This window comes from Psammomys obesus, unplaced genomic scaffold, assembly GCF_907164565.1.
Source record: "Psammomys obesus unplaced genomic scaffold, mPsaObe1.curated_primary_1811, whole genome shotgun sequence".
Classification (NCBI taxonomy): Eukaryota; Metazoa; Chordata; class Mammalia; order Rodentia; family Muridae; genus Psammomys; species Psammomys obesus.
Genome location: NW_026596034.1, coordinates 29,311,605 through 29,329,880, shown reverse-complemented (window position 1 = coordinate 29,329,880; position 18,276 = coordinate 29,311,605). Strand labels below are relative to the sequence as shown.

The 18,276-nt window shown below is 43.4% G+C and overlaps 1 protein-coding gene across 1 annotated transcript in view; it reads left to right on the top strand.

Annotated features, from left to right (window-relative positions):
* Adamts18 (ADAM metallopeptidase with thrombospondin type 1 motif 18) overlaps positions 1-18,276 on the top strand; it is a 151,514-nt gene that overhangs the window by 83,767 nt on the left and 49,471 nt on the right. The window contains exons 11-12 of the mRNA XM_055621629.1: positions 8,585-8,680; positions 11,976-12,124. Of these exons, the coding sequence (XP_055477604.1) occupies positions 8,585-8,680; positions 11,976-12,124 (245 nt within the window). The remainder of the gene's footprint in view (positions 1-8,584; positions 8,681-11,975; positions 12,125-18,276) is intronic.

Here is an 18,276-nt window from a genome sequence, read left to right as displayed (position 1 = left end):
GGGGAGACAGAAACACGTTTCTATCACTCCCTCCATATAGGACACTAATAAGAGATTAAGGAGGTCAAGCTTAGTGAACCAATGAGCTTCTGAGGTTTCTTTACAGGTGCACAGATGACTCAGAGACAGGAATACCACACAACTGCCCATCTAGCATGGGTGGTCACTTGGAATAGCTGCTTCCTCTCCCTAGAGCTTTCTGCACAACGTGATGGCAGCTTGCACAGTTAAAGAATCTCTTATCAGCAATTGAGTATTGCAAGTGTGACCTTGGGACAAGACCTACAGATCTTAAAAATAACAGGAACTTCCAGAGACTTAAAAGTTTCCTGTACCGCCTGAGGCTTCCTCCAGTGGGGAATGTCTCAATTAGAAGGAAGCAGCTGCATAATAACCCCTGTCAAGGGCACACCTTCACCCACCTGAAACCTCCCCACAGACCCTGGTTGATAATGACCCCTCCTCCCAACACTGGCACACTGGAGATCAAGCTCCCAACATATGGGTGTTGGGGTCAAAACATATCCAGGGAAAAAGCCCTGTTCAAGAAAATGAGTTACTAATATGACTCAGCACTCCATGGCATTTAGACAAACCAAGAAAATGGTTACCTCCCTAGCAATTGGTGAGGAGAACATCCATTCAAGGATTACGCACTTGAAAATAAATTGTTGCTGGCTCGCCAAGCAGAGTTGATGATGTTTGTTGGGAAATCTAAAGCAAAGTGAGGGAGTCGAGCAATGTTTGTATCCTGGCGGTTTTCCTGCACTGAACAGGAGTAGAACAAAAGGAGCACCCCAGAGTTGTTTCCTGGCTCAGCAGCCCTCATTGCCGTCACACAACAAGGGCTCGGCTTGTAGTGGAAAAGCCACTGGTGGCACTCTTGTTTTAAACTTTACTCTATTTGGGATGTTTAGGCCTCTACCTCCCTTTCATCAACCTCCCCCCACCCCAAGCTTAAGTAGGAGAGAGAAAATATTAGTATGTAGAGTGGGCCCAGACCACTTTGCTTCTCCCAGCTAGTTAGGGTCAGGGGTTCTTTTAGGGCTCTATACCAATCTCCGTCAACTGCAGATGCAGCCAGCAGTTTCCTCCATGCTGCTGCGCCCCAAAGTGCTTCTCTCCATCTGCCTGCTCTAAACAGCCACACTGCCTTTGGGTGCTCGTCTCTCCAAACTGCTCCCTGCCGCATGCCAGCGCTGAACACCACGCTGAACTCTACAGCGCTGAACACCACGCTGAACTCCACACAGTCTCTTTCTTGGAATCATATTTGTATTCTGGAGTCCTAGACCACGCCCCTCTTCATGCCACACATGGAAGGCCATTTACCAGCTGGCATAAGCACGCCTTGCATGTGACAATTAACAGGTGTGGATTAACTTTAGACCAACTAAAATCCCACACTTGGGATTAAAACAAAAGCATTTATATAACATACAAAGAAACCAAAACTTCCATTACACAGCCTTCCATGTTGATTGGCCCTCTGAGAGAATTTGAAGCCAAAAAGAAACTGTGGGGAAGACATTTGAATACTGGGGAATGTTTTAGTGCCCATCAAATTCAGAGAGCCTTTCTCCCAGAAGGCATTAGGATATGGGTTTATTTCCTCTAAGAATTTGCCATTGGGCTTAAAGAAGGGAGAATAAACAGAAAGTTTCTAGAAGCTTCTCACACATGCTCGTCATCCTTCTAGTAGCTTTCCCTACAAATTTACACCCCAGGTGTACCAATGAATGCCCTTATACACCTTCAACTATTCCATTTAATATTTCACTTCTCATGCATTCAAACCCTTGTCTATGGATTTCCCATTCTAGAATGCTGCGTAGCCTTCTGTATGACAAACATGCCATGATTTTGTACTGTTAAAGATGTATCCCAGAAGGTGATTCTATTTCTCCCCAAGACCATTTAAACTCTCCATTGTGAACTTGTATTTCCACACTGTAATCATCTATACTTGTTTCTTGGCTCAGCTGCTGCAAAATCCCCTTACTCTTCATCTGATATAATAGTAGGTCCTCCAAAATTGGCGTCATAAACAATGGCTGAAGTTCACTGTTTTTTTGTTTTGTTTTGTTTTTTCTCTCCTGTTTTTATAAAGTGGATTTTGCTCTCCACTCACCCTGCCCACATTCTCTTGAGGAAGAAGCATGGGTGGTTTATGTGATAGAAATGGTATCTCAGGCTGGAGAGATGGCTCAGAGGATAAAGTGTGAGAACCAGGCCTGGATCCTTGGTACCCACTTAAAAATCCAGGTTGTTGAGGGTGGCAGCTAGCCTGAAATCTCACAGCTCAGAAGGCAGGGCAGGAGAATTTTGGGCTAAGCTGGCAGAATCAGTGAACTTCAACTTCAGTAGGAAACCCTGTCTCAAAAAAAAAAAAAAAAAGTATAGGGTGATTGAGGAAGATACCTGACATTAACCTCTGGCCTCTAATTGCATAAGCACACACATGCTCCCCCCCCCCCGACATCCAAACATGCATACACACATGCCAGACATACATGTGTATCTGTAAAAGAGATGGCATCTTGGAACGCATACCACAAGGCACTCCCAGCATTGCTTGTCTGTGCTGTTTGGCTAAATGACCCACACTTTTCTTCTAACAATCTTTTTTTTTCCTCTTTTTTTTTATTAATATTTTTTATTTTTAAATAATTTTATACATTCACTTGTATCCCAGTTGTAGCCCATTCCCTCTTTCCCTCCCAATACTCCCCTCCCTCCCTCATCTTCTCCCTGCTCCCTTCCGAGTCCACTGAGAGGGGGTGTCCTCCTCTCCTTCCATCTGGCCCTAGCTTATCAGGTATCTTCAGGATGGTTGCAATGTCTTTATCTGTGGCCTAGCAAGGCTGCTCCTCCCTCAGGGGGGAGGGGAAGCTCATGAGTTCATGTCAGAAACAGTTCCTATCCTCCTTACTAGGGAACCCACTTGGATACTGAGCTACCATGGGCTATGTCTGAGTAGGGGTTGTAGGTTATATCCATACATGGTCCTTGGTTGGATAAACAGTCTCATAGAAGACCCCTGTGCTCAGATATATTTGGACCTTGTGGGGCTCCCTGCCCCCTCTAGGATATACTAATTCCTCCTCCCTTCATATGATTCCCTGCACTCTGCCGAAGGCTTGGTTATGGGTCTCAGCATCTGTTTTGATACACTGCTAGGTAGAGTCTTTCAGGTGCCTTCTGTGGTAGGCTCTTCTAACAGTCTTGTAAAGATGCCTTGCCTCCAGCAGAGACTTGGGCTGTCCCCTCTCTCTGCAAAGGTGGAGACAACAGTTACTTTAACCCTGTAGATTGTGTCAGCACACCAGATGGCCACAGATTGCAGCCATACTCCAGTTCTTCTTAGACTGTAATCTGTGTTTTTCTGGATCTCTCTCTGTCTGACTACAGTGTCCCATTAATGGTGGAAAATCTATGACATTACTTCTTATTCCCCTTGAACTCAGCAGTAAGGAAATTGAAGTTAAATAATCTAAGATCACACATAGAACACCAATAGGAAAGAGAGCAATGAAACCCCAGCTTTTGAGTCCACATGGGTTGAATTCTTGATTATGCACTTTTTGAATGAATTCTTTGAACTCTCTGGAAAAAATAACCATTGATTTAAGTAGAAATAGCTACATCTTTATACACATGTCTTTATTCTTGTATCCAGAAAAGTATCTTTCAAGTGTTTTGTTTGAAAGAAATCACAGAAGATACTTAGAACAGGAATTATTTATTCAGTAGTGCTCTTAGCTAATGCTTGACTGACAAGAGTCAAAGACTGGAGGAACCTTCAGAATGTCCTTTAGACAGTGACTGAAAAAAACAAACAAACAAACAAACTGATGCATTCATTTTATTAAGAAAGCAACCAGAGAAACACAGAGAACTACAAACTACATGTTGAATAAAATGTCATGCCAGGCACATGCCTGTAATCCCAACACTTAGGGAAGCAGAGGCAGGTGGATCTTTGTGAGTTCTAGGCCAGTCTGGTTTACTAAGAGAGTCGAAGACAGCCAAGGCTACACAGAGAAACCCTGTCTTGAAAATAAAAAAAAAAAAAAAAAGGAAAGAAAAAATAAAGAAAAGATGCCGTGAATCCATTTGGAACAATTATACTTTTCAGGATTTAAGAACAGATATCTGATAACTGCCATGTATCAGAATGGTGGTTACCTCCAAGAGGGGCATTTTGGAGGGCAACACTAATGTTCTGTCTTAATTATAGTTCTGTCTACACTGGCATATACATTTTTTTCAGAGCTTTGAGAACCATATGCTTAAGATGGGTGCATATTATTGCAAATGATACATCAGCAAACTTGATTCTTAAAATGATATCAATAACATTGTCTGTTAGTTGCTGCTATTTAATTACTGCCCCTACTTAAAAGTTTGGCTAGTGAGATTAAACACAAGGTGTTTCAGTCCCAGCCTAGGAGAGACTTGCTGCTAAGAGCAGTTGAAGAATTCCTCTGACTTTTCCTGAGTCTCATTTTCCCTGTTAGCTCACTGAAGAGAACAGCTGTGAAGTCAATCAAATAATATAGGGGAGACTCTCAGCAACAGGATTTGGAGTTTTGTTGTTTCTTTTTTATTCTTTCTTCGTTTTTCAATACTGGATTGAATCTAGACCTTCCTGCATATTATCTAAGTGCTATTTCTTGGACCTATATACCCAGCAATACTAAAGTTCATTATGTTTTCATTGTGTTTTTTAGAATCTTCTGTCAGAACCTTGTGCTATTTTCTGAGATATACTCTGACCTGTAGACCAGGCTAGCCTCAAACTGACAAGAGTTCCACATACCTCTGCCTCCTCAGTGCTGACACTAAAGGTGTGTGCTACCATTCGAACAATTTTAGTTAAAGACTCCTTAAGAATCCCAGAATCTCTACTGCCACCGAGGATGTTTTCTAATTATAAGGTCAGATGTTTTAATTCATATAATGATTGTTGAAAGTATCTATTGACGTTTCCCTGTGCCCTTAAAGCAGTGGCACTGTGTCAGGAAGGAGACGGATACACAGAGAATATGGTAAAACCAATAAATTATTTGTGAAATGACCTTGGGATAGAATAGGTTGAAGGTTGAGTGTATGGTAGCTGATTGAATTTTTATTAGTGATGCTGGGATATTGTGAAGTTGTAGAAAACTTACCTAGCATGTGTGAAGCCCTGACACACAAATACAAACACAAACTCACATACATACACACACACATACACACTACACACACACACACACACACACACACACACACACACACAGAGAGAGACTAATGAGCTCTCAACGTGAACTTTAGCATATTGAATGAAATAAGAAAATGAGCCACTGTTAGACATTCAGGTCTAACAATGAGGAATTATCTATATCAAATTGGCCTATAGTCATATCCATGGAGTACTGTCTTTATTGCTAATTGGTATAGAAAGACCTAGCCCCCTAGTTGGGGGAGGGATTTTCTTGAACAGTATTAGAAAGGAGAAAGCCAGCTAAGAGCAAGCAAGCATTGATACACTGATCCTTTCTCTGATCTGACTGTGGAGATATGACTAGCTTGCTTCAAGGTTCTGATACTTTGACTTTTCTACTAGGGCGAACTGTAATCTGTAACTGTTATTTACAAACTCAGCTTTTCTCTTCTAAGTTGCTTTTGGTTTTTTTTTTTTTTTTTTTATCACAGCCAAAAGAAAGAAACCACAACAGCAAGCGTTAACCTGATAGATATGAGATCAGAGGGATAAAGAGGATTTGGTAACTTGGCTTGGAAAGGGACAAACCACTGGATTTACATTGAGTGAAATGAGACAACGTCATGTGATTTGAAGAGAGAAGTAACACGAAGGGACTGACTTATCTGGAAAGATTCCTCTAACTCATAATGCTGGCCAGCATAACTTTCTAAAGCGATGGGATCTTCCTCTTCCCTTGTCCCTCAGTGTTCAGTATGATAGCCACATACCATATCTGACTCTCAAAGGCATCAGATGTGACTAGGCAAACATTGCATAGAGCTATGGGCCATTGTATCAGGTGGTGCCCTGTTGGGAACTTACTGGGTAGGGATGGAGGAAAAGAGAACAACGGGGCTGGTGATAAAGGGTATGACATCAGGGTTCATGAAAAGCGGTTGAGAACAGGGTGGCAGTGCGGGAAACATTGTTTAGGTTCAGGAGATACTTGGAAGGTAAAGTCAGCATGATGGCGCAGCTTAGGGGCTGGTGAGCTTCTGGATGTGTGTCCACTCTATAGAACTTGAGCTTTCAGAAGCTTTTTAACATTTTCAACGTGTCATATTTTACTAGAGGGAACGTGTCTTGTGGAATAGAACCAGGGAGCATGGGTCAGCAAATGGCAGGACCCAGTACAGCCAGCTCTGCTTAAATATGTGGTCTTGTTGAGGTGGGGGGGGATCACATCCAGGCAACATGAGACCTTAGGGTCTCTGTGGTTATTTCTCTTTCTCTTAAATTATGACTTAAGTCCAGGTAATTATAGATAAGACAAAGTGGAATAGATTCAAGGAGGAGGGGCGGGGGGAAGAGGGAGATGCCAGCAAAAGAAAAAGTGCAAGCTCCCATTTTTTGTTTACTTTGAAAGGGAGTTTTCTCAGAGGGTTTTTGTGGTCGTTAAAGCATGTCGTCGGCTATAATTACATTTGACTTCTGCACTTCGCCACAGGGGAAATAACATGTCCATACAGCCTGTCTCCTTTCACTCTGGAATCCCTGTGTTCTGCCTGCTCTTCTCCAGCTGCCCCTTGTCTCAGGCCTGTGGCTTGGTTTTGGCTGCGCCGTCTAGGCCACCCCCTCACCCCTTTTTCTTTCTTCTTAAGGTCTCCCCTTTTCTTTTCTCTGTACTGGGATCATTTTGGTGGGTGCTACAGGTATGGGTCACGGCTCTCCACTGGCTGTAGGAAACAAACTGATTTAGTCTTCAAGGTTATGTATGGCTCAAATTGACACTAGGATTGAAGAAGCTCACTAGCAAAGTGACTCTTGTTCCATGGATGGAAGATGCCTCTAGCCTAAGCCCAGGACTGACTTGCACATGGAAACCCTTTGCTCCACCAGTCTGACCTACACTCCTCACATCGCTTGCTCAGTATCTGCCCTCAGCTCTACAGTACCTTGATATGGAAGCTCATACAGATAAAAGCCCCGATTCTGTTTGTTGAGAGGGTGCCTCAAGACCATTCAAGTTACTGCATTGGTGTAGTGTCAGAATTAAATCACCACAGTACTTGAAAATCACAAGGTTGAGAAAGTGATGATGAATTGTCTTCCTCTATGGCCTGGTAAGGCTCCCCCCCCCCCCCCCCATGGGGAGGTGATCAAAGAGCCAGCCACTGTTCCCCATAACAGGGAGACTACTTGGAGACTGAGCTGTCATGGGCTACATCTGTGCAGGGGTTCTAGGTTATCTCTGTGGTCCTTGGTTGGAGTATCAGTCTCAGAAAAGACCCTTGGGCCCAGATTTTTTGGTTCTGTTGCTGTCCTTGTGGAGCTCCTGTCCCCTCCAGGTCTTTCTACTTTCCCTTCTTTCATAAGATTCCCTGCACTCTGCTCAAAGTTTGGCTAAGAGGCTCAACATCTGCTGGGTAGAATCTTTCAGAGGCCCTCTGTGGTAGGCTCCTGTCTTGTTTCTGGTTTTCACCCTCTTCCAATGGCTATCCCATTTGCCTTTCAATACAGCCAGTCCTGATGAGACATGATAGGCTAGGGTCAGATGGAAGGGGAGGAGGACCTCCCCTATCAGTGGACTGGGGAGGGGGCATGTGAGCAGAAGAGGGAGGGAGGGTAGAATTGGGAGGGGATGAAGGAGGGGGCTACAGCTGAAATACAAAGTGAATAAATTGTAATAAACAAGAAATTTTTTTTAAAAAGTGATGATTATGGTGACAATAATAGCCAACACATTAGGAACTGTATATGGCAAGCAGGATGGCCCCTAACCATGTGGGTTTCATCCTTGAGGATACCTCTGTGGGGTCAGGTGACAGTTTGACAACTCTTAGAGTGACACCTAGAGAAAAAGGAACCTGTAACTTCTAGCAGTTCTAAAACATGTCAAGAGTCTGAGTTGCATTATTTCTCCCTTGATCTGGTCTGCTGCCTGGGCTATTGTCACTGTCATCAGAAAACAGGTCTCTTAGCAGGTACATGTCACTAAGCCTGATGACCTAAGTTTGATTGCCAGGACTCAGTTGGTGGAAGGAGAGAACTGACTCTCACAAGTTGTCCTCTGACCTCTGCATATGTGTGCACACGTATGTGTACATACACACACCCCTATCTCTTAGGTACAAACTGCCAGGGCTCTGGATACTAACTGGTGCTCCCACACCCATCACTAAACAGACATGAACCTGCCGGCGCCCCAGACACTTCTGTTCGTTTCCTTACTGCAACAGATTGCTTTACTGCCACCAACTTAACTTGCCAGTTCTTTCTGAGGCGTTTGTCTGATTACATCCATCCCAAGATAAATTGCTGTACCCCAAACCTCTGTTTGCATTCTTTGTATATTATCAGTCTTACTCCCACTTTTTCCCCCCTTCCTTTCAGGACATTTGCAAATCGCTCTGGTGCCACCGCGTGGGCCACAGATGTGAAACCAAGTTCATGCCTGCAGCAGAAGGAACCGTTTGTGGCTTGAGTATGGTAACTGTGCACTTGATAGTCTGTAGCTCTAGAACAGTGCTGATGTCACAGAACTGTGACCTTGGAATGGCACGTTTTCTTGGCTGTATTCTTTTTCTGGCTTCTCCTTGAATGACATGCATTACCATGCAAGGACTACAAAACAGAATTTCGATATAAATGAGTTCATTCATTTGATGTAGATTTTTTACTTGTGCTTCTCTTTTTTTAGATGGAGCTTTGAGTCTTAAGAATCTCTATGACACTTACCTAATAGGCTTCCTTGCTTTCCCTTCCTGGGCTAAAGTTCATGTCCTATGAAAGAGCCCCAGAAGGCAGGTGTTTCCATTAGTAATGGAAATTATTTTCTACACAAACTTTCATATTCATTTCTATTGTCCTTTCTTTTCCTATGAGGGTCTGGCAAGAAAGGTACCCTTGGCATAGCAATAAATGAAACAGATTTAGCTAGTCCATTTGAAAGATCACAATAGAATTTTAACATATAATGAGATGAGTTAGGTGTGCTGATCTCAGTCATTCACTTCCTCAAAACACTCTTAACGTGGAATTGGTCGTGAAAAGTAGTTTCAATTCCTTGTTGACTATTGAGTACCAAGTATCAGGATAAGACTCCAAAAACGCAGAGATGAGACACACTGAAAAGTCAGTCGTATTCTTCCGAGAACCCGCAGCGGAAGTGTCAACTGTTACTGTCCTTCAGACCTCTCTTCTTTATAAACTAGCTGCTATCACCCAAATGAAGGATCCTCGGCTGGAATTCAGAATGATCGCCAAGTGAATTGTAATAAGTATACATAGCAAAGTGAACACTGGAGTTTGAATTGGAGAGTCTTTTGAGAGAATGCAGAAATAGAGGCAGAGTGCAGACGCATGAAACTAAAATGGGAGAAAGCCAAGTTCTTCTATCTCAAGATGTGTGTGTAAGAAAGAGGAAGGTCTGAAGGCTGAAGAGAGGGCTTGACTGCTCTTCCAAAGGACCTTCGTTCAATTCCTGTCATTCACGTGGCAGCTCACAGCTGTTTGTTACTCCATTTTCAGGGGATCTGATACTCTCACATAAACATACAATCAGGCAGAACACCAATGTACATAAACTAAAATAAATAATTTTAAAAGTTTTAGGAAAAAAAAAAGAGAGAAGAAGGTCTATGTGGTCACACTCCGTATTACAAGATTTTGAGGCAGGACACCGGGGATCATTCTATAATCCCGGAATTCAGAATGCTGACACAGGAGGATGTCCATGAGTTTGGGGTCAGGCTAGGTTGTGTAGCAAGTTCCATGACAGCCTGTGCTAGGTAGTGAGGTCCTGCCTACATGTGAAAAGGTACAGTGCAATAGTCATGCCTAGTCAATAACACTGCACATTTGAGAGACACTAGGGCTGAGTGTGATGGCTAAGATTACATGGGTATCTATTTAACATTTACATCTTATGTGTAGAATTTTATGTGGTCATATGTGTTATTTGCATTTATATATAGATCTCTGTAAATTCCCATTTGTTACATGGGTTGTGAAGGCAATGGAAGGCAATCTACCAGCAGCCTGACCTAGGACCACGGTGAACACTGAAATCATGACAGCCCAGTCATTCAATGATCAAGACAGAAGTAAAGAAACACATTTCCAACAAAGAAATTAGATTAAGTTGAGGGCCACGGGTCAATAGTTTGTTTGGTTAGAAGAAGCAGAATGAACCCTGGGTAGGTATGAATCTAGATTCTGCAATGAGTGTTTTATCTGTGTCCTGTATGACTGGGCAAGGCAGAATTCCCTACTAACTTCCCATATGCAAAGCAGTCTTCAATTCCTAAGTGCTTAAAAGAGCTCTGGAAGACTTGGCATGTACAAGTCTCCCACTGTTCTTGGAACACTGGAGCCACTCGGTTTTCTGTGGTGGCTGCTTCTGCAAATGGGACCATGGGCTGCTGCTATTTGTCCAGTGTCAGCCCAGTAGAGATCCAACGATTCCCAGTGGGAGAGATGTACGGTGACAGTGTCCAAAGCCCTCAGAGGACCAATTGGTTCCCCAGAGAATTATGTAATCTCAAACTCTAAAATGGCAATTAACCAGGCAAAAGACAAGCTTACAACAGCGGGATTGTCCTGCACATGAAAAGAATTTAAAGAAATAAACCTGATATGAAACTCGCTATCAACAAAGCTACATGTGAGCATTCATGGAGGGAAAGCAGAAAAGTATAAGTAAATAGACTCCCTGGAATTCCACAAGTGAATCCCACTTCTCAGCAGAACCTGACATCACCTAAACCCTAGCCCTTTAGATCAAAGTGCCGATGTTTTCCAGGAAAGTACAATTCTGGTAAGTCTTGTAGACTTGCTCAAAGTGAAAACACATCAAGGAAAATGAAGAAAAAAAGCAATATTACCAGAGACAAACACAACTCCTAGAGAAGGAACAGAGAGGGAGGGAGGGAGGGCTCTAACAGAGGAAGTAATCCTCACCCCACCTTGTGTGAATTACAGCCAAATGAAGGACTCAACACAAATCCATCTAAGACACTGAAGATCACCAGTCATCAGAGGGTCTGAAATGGGCACCTTCTATGAAAGCAATGTTCACACAGAAAGTTATTAATTTCATATGAGATTAGTATGTGACGGTTGAATGAGGCAAATCACCCATACATTTAGCTGTGTCTTACATCTGCTTTGATAGTGAAATGATCGCCATAGAAAATTCTTGAACACGCTAGAGTTGTTCCATAAGTATCATTGTCTCCACATAACAAGGAGGCATCTGTGTAGTTCAGTCTGACTACTTGGGCTGCTTATAGAATCTTATCTGTATGTTTTCTCTATGTAGACAGTTCACAAGGTATGTGCTTCTCAGTGTTAGGATGGAAAAGGCCGCTTCTCTCTAGAACAGTGCATCACAACCTGCCTAATGCTGTGACCCTTTAATACAGTTCCTCAGGTTGTGGTGACCCCCAACCATAAGATTATTTCACTGCTGCTACATAACTGCAATTAATCATAACATAAATAGCTGATATGCAGGATGTCTGATACATGACCCCTGTTGGGACCGTGACCCACAAGATTGAGAACTACTGCTCTAGGGGGAAGACTTGAAACTGCAGGGAGCTGCCATCGCAGCCACTGAGGGTTAATAAAACACAAAGAAAGGCTGTGTCACAGTCACTCCTTGTCCCTCCTGCCTTCGAAGACCCCATTTCCCTCTTTTTAAATTGTGCAGCTATCTGCCTTTCCCTGAACCTTTCCAGACAGCCTCTAACGGGAACCATGTCGCATGTTCTTTCCACAGTGGTGTCGACAGGGTCAGTGTGTGAAGCTTGGAGAGCTCGGGCCCCGGCCCATCCACGGCCAGTGGTCGGCCTGGTCAAAGTGGTCAGAGTGTTCGCGGACGTGTGGAGGAGGAGTCAAGTACCAGGAGAGACACTGTAGTAATCCCAAGTAAGGCTCCAGAAAGACCTGGCTTTGGAGAGGGGTCTTTCTTTCTTCCTTCCGATTGAAAGCAACGGCCAGGGTTTTACTGTTTACGTCTGAAGGCTGTGTGCTCTGGGAAGGGGGTGGGTGGGAGGAGGCGTGGTGTGTAGAATTCAGAACAGGACAGAAGAGTCACTCTCTGTGTAAATGCGATGATCAAAGGCTCCAGTTGTCCCTTGGACTTTTTTTTTTTTTTTTTTCTCAAGTTGAGCCAAGGCTCCACAGGATCAAACACCTGAGCTATTGTACAGCCAGGAGGCTTGGAGAGTGGAACGTGTGTGTCCCCAACAGAAGGAACTGAGTGAGAGTGCTTAACGATTTTTACATTCCAAGATAAGCTTGGATCCCCGTCGATAGACCTGACCGACTTCTTAAAAGATACCAGAAACAAAACCGTGTGCTGTTACATGTGAAATTTCTGAATATTGGTGACAAAATTTGATTTCCTTTAAAAAAAAAAAAAAAAGCCATTGTGAGAACTGATCAGAGCATACAGTCACTTATTGCAATTGGCCTGTGGTCACCTTTAGGGACTCTGTGGTCCAATCGTTATGGGGCCTGAGCCTAGGAAAGCTCAGGGGCATTTAAGCAACTTTGAAAGGCTTGGATTCACATGTGAGGTGACTGTTTCCTCTTTGTCCTGGTAGAAAAGCCCCTGGAAGCTCACCTGTGCTTTCCTAACTGTGTGACTTTAGGAAAGTCACTCCCATCCTAAGCTTGTGTTTATGTATAAAATGAGATGCTGGATCCATCTTAGAAGATTTAGAGGAATTAGGCGTAGCATCTATAAATTTCCTTACTGCTTACGGTGGTGGCATACAGCACTCAGGAGGGTGGGCCAGGAGGATTACAGGTAATTTGGGCTGCACAGTAATATATGTACATACTGAGGTGGGGGACATTACATCATGTGATCCTATAATAAGAGAGCTAGATAGACAAAAAAGACAGAGACAGAGAGACAGAAATACAGAGATATAGAGACATAATAAGATGCTATATGGAGAGACAGAGATCAGCAGGCAGACACCAACCGATCTGAAAGACAAGAAACATCCAATAGACATTCAACATGGGTTCTGAGACCCACATGGCTCTCACAGCCCTTTCCTCAACCTCCCCTGAAGAGAGGAGCCACACAGTCACCCCACAGAGGGACTGGTAGCTATGGAGATATCACTGACAGTGGCCTATAAAGAGTATGCTGGATTAAGGAGTGTGCAATGGAAAATAGGGTTAATTTCACCACCCAGTTTGAGGGATAGCAGCTCACAGAGGTTGGGAACTCAAGCCTTGGAGCCCAACACCCTGGCCCTGAACCCTGATCCTATACTGTCAGCTGTGAAGCCACCAGCCACTGGCTCTCCTTTTCCCCAGAGGCCTCTTTTATAAATACAAGGTCAAGATGGCACAAACACCAGCTGAGCTGAGAGCTACAAAGTGCTCTGCAAGAGGGCGTGGCATGCCATACAGCACTGTTTGGGGAACTGAGACTCAAAACAGATAATGAAATCAGGGTAAAAAGGAAACTTTCTTCAAAAGAGACAAATGGTCCCTCACATTGAGTCGGCAATCAGAGCGCTATGAAGAACTTTCTCATTTCTTTTTGCCAAAATACAAGGTGAAGGTTGAAGATAATTGGGTTGTGAATGTGAGATGCCTCTTGGGATATCCTGAGCTACCCTAGAAAGAGCCAGCCTTCCTCCTTCCTCCCTTCCTGAGCACTGCCTCTGGGGCCTCACACACAGTAATGAAGCATCCTGAGCTAGCTTCCTTGGCAGACCTCCCCTAACTGTTTATTTACAGACAAGGCCTTGACTTACCAGGAACTCCTCTGCCCCACGCTGACCTTGAATTTGCAGTCCTACTCCCTTAGCCTCATAAAGAGTTGGTATTACAAACCTAAGGTTATTCAGTGGTCTCAGAAACCCAGAGGTTTTCAAACCTGGAAATATTGACATCTTCCCTCTTGGTGTTGGTGGGATTACTTCCTATCTCTTTACACCCCAAGCTGTAACAAACAAGCAAGTAGTCAGACATTGCCACTTGTCCTAAAAGGAGCAAAATGTATCTCTTATTGGAACTCCTCAGACTCAGTACCTGAATATAATGGAATGAAGGCTTGGGACTCATGCCTGATTTATGCCAGATTATGGAAACCAACTTTCTGATACTTCAACTATAGCTAAAAGCCTGGACATCACTGTTCGAAATCACGATTATTCTGGTTTTTGTAGCATATTTCCTGGGTCTGGTTTTCATACATGACCACATTTGATAATCTCAATATTTTCCTAAGCAAGAAAGAAATTACCTAACTCAATAGCTCTGCCAGTGGAGTGCAGGAAAAATGCCCCTGGGATTTAAATTAAAACCTTTCTCATATCTATGGAATTGAGAACTTTCCTTATGATAGATTGCTGCTTGTAGAAGTAATGTATCTTGGTTTTAGAGATTCCTAATGAAAGAATTAATCACTAAACTATTTCCACTCAGTGGAGTTTTGTCATATTAAATAAGGTCAAATATAATCGCAATACTGTCTACTCTACCTCAGGGTGAAGCCACAAATAAAACAAGTGGATGATCGGTTAATCCAAAGATGATTGAATGAATTGTTCTATCCCAGCTCTTAATTCTACCAATTGGAGCAAAGCTGTTTATATTCTCACTCTTTCAATTTCAAGTTGTGGATTTTATTTCTTCCAGCTAAGTTCTACCACTTGGTTCTGTTTGTAGCTCTCAGATTGACTGTTTCTCTTTTCTCACCTGAGAAGCAGGATAAGATTCCTATTTCACTTAGTGAGGTTCTTCCAAGGATGTGTTTTGTTTCATAAAAGGATGAAGTCTGCAAGGCTGATTTGTGGACTTACCAAAGATTTTAGCTTTACAGTGGTTTAAAAGTCATCTGTTTCCACGATAGCTAATGTCAAGCATGCGTGACTACTTCCCGGTCTCTAGGTGTTTTTCTTTCTTTCACACCCTGTTTTCTGTGGAGTTCCACTATGCCCCAAGGGCTCTTCAAAATACTTTTCCAGACATTTTCTCCCAAACACATCATTTGCAACCTTGTATCATCCCATTATTTCACAGAAGGGCAACGAAAGGAGACAAGAGATTCCACTCCCAGCATTGGCACCTGCTTGGGCATCATGCTGATGATGGCACAGTCAAACCAGGGTCCAACAGTTGTCTTAACCCTTTGACATTTCTCCTGGTTCCTTATCTACCAAAGTCTCACACTGTAACAGAGCCTAGGGATATACTTATAAACTCTATTCAAAAAACTTAACATGCTGAGATATACTAGAACTTTCCTAAAACACAGGTCTATTCAGCAAAGGTTTATAGAGCACTCACTCAAGTGTCTACTAGTAAGTGGAGTTTGGGAAGGAGCCAGGGCTTCACAACAGTCATTGAAATGATTCAGTGGTCCATTTTTCTAAACAATAATTTTCAGGTTCAATTATCAAAATTAGCAGAGTCCTCTAAAAGGCACACCCGTTTCTCTGGAAAACACCATACACACACACACACACACACACACACACACACACACACACGCATACACACATACACACACACACATACATACATACATACATACATGCATACATACACAGTGTATTATAACCTCTGTCTTCCATTCCCACCCATCACTGCATAAGCCAGGCTTGGTGCCACACACCTGGAATCGCATCACTGGGGAGGTAGATTCAGAAGGATCTGCAATCCAAGTTTATCCTTGGCTGTGCAGCAAGTTTGAGGCCAGCCTGAGATACCTGAGCCCCTATCTGAGAAAGAGGTGGGGGGTGATACGACTATAGGAGAGTGTAAAGGAGAATGCAGAGGGAATCTTGCTACGTATGTGGATGTCCATATCGCATTGACAGCATCCCCCCAGTGATTCTAATAGGCAGAACCAACTAATGCCACAAGCATCTGTGGTCTTGTTGACTGGTGCAAAAAAACAAATAGAGTTCTGCTTTATAATGCAATGTTGTGTGCTGAGACTTTGCTTTCTGCCTCTATTTTTGACCCTAATCAAAGAGAACTTACCACTCTGCAAGACGTTATGGTCAAGTTTTCTGTTCCCTTATCCAAACCCTCCCCAGGCTAACACCATAGTAATCTAGGCGTGGCAGTGCAGGCCCTCAACCCCATCATTCAGAAGGTCTAAGTGGGAAGATTCTGGGTTCAAACCCAGCTTGTACCAACATCTGTGACTCAGGCTTGGATGGACAGAATAAAAAGCTGCAGGAGAATGTGCTTGAGTTGGAACATTTGATAGGAAACCTGAAAACCTTGGCAGTCAGTGCTTCGACCACTCCGACTTTATCCCATAATGAAAAATGAAATCTGAGCATTCCGACTGCAGAGAGCAGAGTGTGGCTTATAATTTGAGAGAATGGGTTGTTTAAAATGCTTACAGGTCAATTCATCTATAAAAGTCTCAAGATCATTAAGCCAGTTTCTGAAGCTGCATGAAATTAAATGCGCAGCTGCCTCACTGCTAAAGACTGGCGCCCTAACCACTCTGCTTACTGGCTCCTTCTCCAAGTCCCCAGGTAGCTTGCCAATGACTGTCTCCTGCTCAGATAAAGTCCTAGGGGACAAGAAAGAGAGTCTGGGACAGAGTCCAAAAATCTGAGGTTCAGGTCTGCTGTTTCCCTGAGCTGTGAAACCTTCACTGACAGGCTGCCTGAGCCCCTCCTTCACAGCATCTGTCTGAAGACTAGAAAGCAGTGTGAACTGAGGGCCTTCTCCAAACTGCAGCTGTGTAGGTTGGAAAAGGTACACACTGGGAGGGTCATTAGCCTTACTAATATGGGCAGTCCAAATGCAGCCTGCGTTTAAAATTTCAGAAAGCCTTAAGCTGGGACTTTGCCTTCGCATACCTTGGGGCTGTGATAACACAACCTAAGGTTTGCTGGATGCCTAGCAAATGCTCATGTGAAGTGCCATGTGGCTGTGCATTTCACCATTTGCTCCAGAATGTTTTGAAAAGCCATAAAAATCTCACTCTGGCCATGAGACTTTCTCTGTGTGTCTGTGAAATTCATCCACGAGCTCTCAGGAGGATTTGCTAGAAGACGCTGTGGTATGGAATCCGGCGGTATTCTATAGCATGCCTGTCCTCATGAGGACAAAGAATTTTAAGCATATCAATGTTTTAACCCCAAGTCTCCTTTTAGGTTACCTGCTGGTAGTAGATTTTATATGAAGTGGTTCACAGTTGAGTTTTAGCTCTGGAGAAAAGCTGAGTTGGATTGCTGAGCCGTTAGTTCTCGGTGCACAGAAGGCTGGGTGAAGGGTACTATTTTATAGTGCAGATATCCCTTTTCTTCATATTTCCTCCTGTCTTTTGCCAATCTGAATTTGCCCACTATGATGTTAACAGTTTACTATTGAGATTATAATTGTGTACACTCCCGCACCAGATTCCAAGCTCTGGGAGTCACTTCCTGACTTCCCTTTGTGCTCGACAGGAAAGCAGCAGAATGCCAAAGTTAAAAAAGTGACTATGCTGGTGACAAGGAGGCAGTGCCTTCCCTCAGAGTAGAGAACCAATTGGAATTAAACACCCCAGCTCAGGGAAATGAGCAGAGTGTTAGCTCCAGGCTGACAGGCCTGGCCTGGAGAACATGGCACATGAGGTATTCCTGTATTCCTTCTTGTATGTGTGGTGCCATGATCTTCCTGGAGCCAAGTGCATGGGAGGTACAGGAAGGTCTTTGGGACATAAAGAGATGAAGGTAGGGAACCAGAAGATGTAGGGTGGATTTGCTCATGAAGCTTTTAATACCAGTGATGAAAGGTGTGTCTATGTGGCACAGATTCCTGTTGCAGAGAACAGCTGACTGTGTTCACAGAATCCCTGACACATGAAATATCAAGAACACTTTTGTCATCAGTTATTAAAGAAGGTTCTAGAATATAAAAATGATAACAGAGATTGGAAATGAGGTTGATTTTATGTGCCATTTACAATGACACAGAGCAGCGGCTGCCTTTGAGTATGATGAAAATGATATTGCGATTTTGAGGCCACATTGTGTCTGTGAAAACAAAAAGAGCCCCGTGGTTTATTCTACGTGGCAATAGGAAGGAGCAAGGCA